Source organism: Manacus vitellinus, unplaced genomic scaffold (genome assembly GCF_001715985.3).
Source record: "Manacus vitellinus isolate BGI_N305 unplaced genomic scaffold, ASM171598v3 scaffold_192_pilon, whole genome shotgun sequence".
NCBI lineage: Eukaryota > Metazoa > Chordata > Aves > Passeriformes > Pipridae > Manacus > Manacus vitellinus.
In genome coordinates this window covers 39,525-40,584 of record NW_021939347.1, presented here as the reverse complement: position 1 = coordinate 40,584, position 1,060 = coordinate 39,525, and the positions used below count along the sequence as shown (strand labels likewise).

Here is a 1,060-nt window from a genome sequence, read left to right as displayed (position 1 = left end):
AGCCAGGGACACCCCTCCGGGGATCCCGCGGGTCCCAGCGAGCTCCTGGTGGTGTCCAGTCCCGGAGCAAAGCTCTGGAGAAGGAGACTGGTGCCAAAGGAACAGGGAATAGGCAGTTATCCCAAATATCCTGCAGTGGTCGGGAGTAAAGGTTTTGTTCCCACCCCAATCCCGTGTGGATGCCGTGGATCCCCCACCCTGCAGCCATCCCAGGGGTCTGGCACAGGCAGGGCTCCAAATCCCACTCCATATCCCTCTCCTTCCCCCTGCCCCTCATTCCAGGCCACGGACACATCTCAGTGCTTTTCTCCAGGGTAAATTAGGGGCTGGAGGTCCCACACCCCCAGGCAGGGCTGGAGGAAGCAGGGAGCCAGGGCTGGACACCAGGAATGTTCTCTCATTCCCTACCCAGGAGTAATTCCAGGGGGGAAGCCGAGCCCACCCACCTGTAGGGGGTTTATGTGTAAAACTTCAGCTCTGCCTCCACACAGTCGAAGAAGAGGTCGGCCAGTTCCTCGGGGTGGGGGGTCTCTGTCCCCTCCAGCAGCGCCTTCATCCCCTCCAGGCCCTGCTTCTCCAGCTCCTGCAGCGTCTCCAGGAGCTTCTGGCCCCGCTCCTGTTGGGATCGGGGAGGGAGGAGAGCTCAGGGAATCTGATCCTCATCACAGGGGGCAGTGCGAGGGTCCCAGAGTGGGGAGGGGTCTGCGAGGTCTGCGGGGTCTGTGAGATCTGCGGGGTCTGCGGGGTCTGTGGGATCTGTGAGGTCTGTGGGATCTGTGAGGTCTGTGGGGTTTGTGGGACCTGTGAGGTCTGCGGGATCTGGGAGGTCTGTGGGGTCTGTGAGATCTGTGGGGTCTGTGGGGTCTGCGGGGTCTGTGGGATCTGCAGGGTCTGTGAGATCTGTGGGGTCTGCGGGTCTGTGGGATCTGTGGGGTCTGTGGGGTCTGTGAGATCTGTGGGGTCTGTGGGTCTGTGGGATCTGTGGGGTCTGTGGGGTCTGTGGATCTGTGGGGTCTGGTGGGATCTCTGGGATGTGTGGGATGTGTGGGGTCTGTGGGAT

General features: G+C 61.8%; 1 protein-coding gene across 1 annotated transcript in view; it reads left to right on the top strand.

Annotated features, from left to right (window-relative positions):
- The window catches only part of LRRC46 (leucine rich repeat containing 46), a 2,658-nt gene extending 2,509 nt beyond the window's left edge, over positions 1-149 (top strand). The window contains exon 7 of the mRNA XM_029959048.1: positions 3-149. Within this exon, the coding sequence (XP_029814908.1) occupies positions 3-149 (147 nt within the window). The remainder of the gene's footprint in view (positions 1-2) is intronic.
- The last annotated feature ends 911 nt before the right edge of the window (positions 150-1,060 follow it).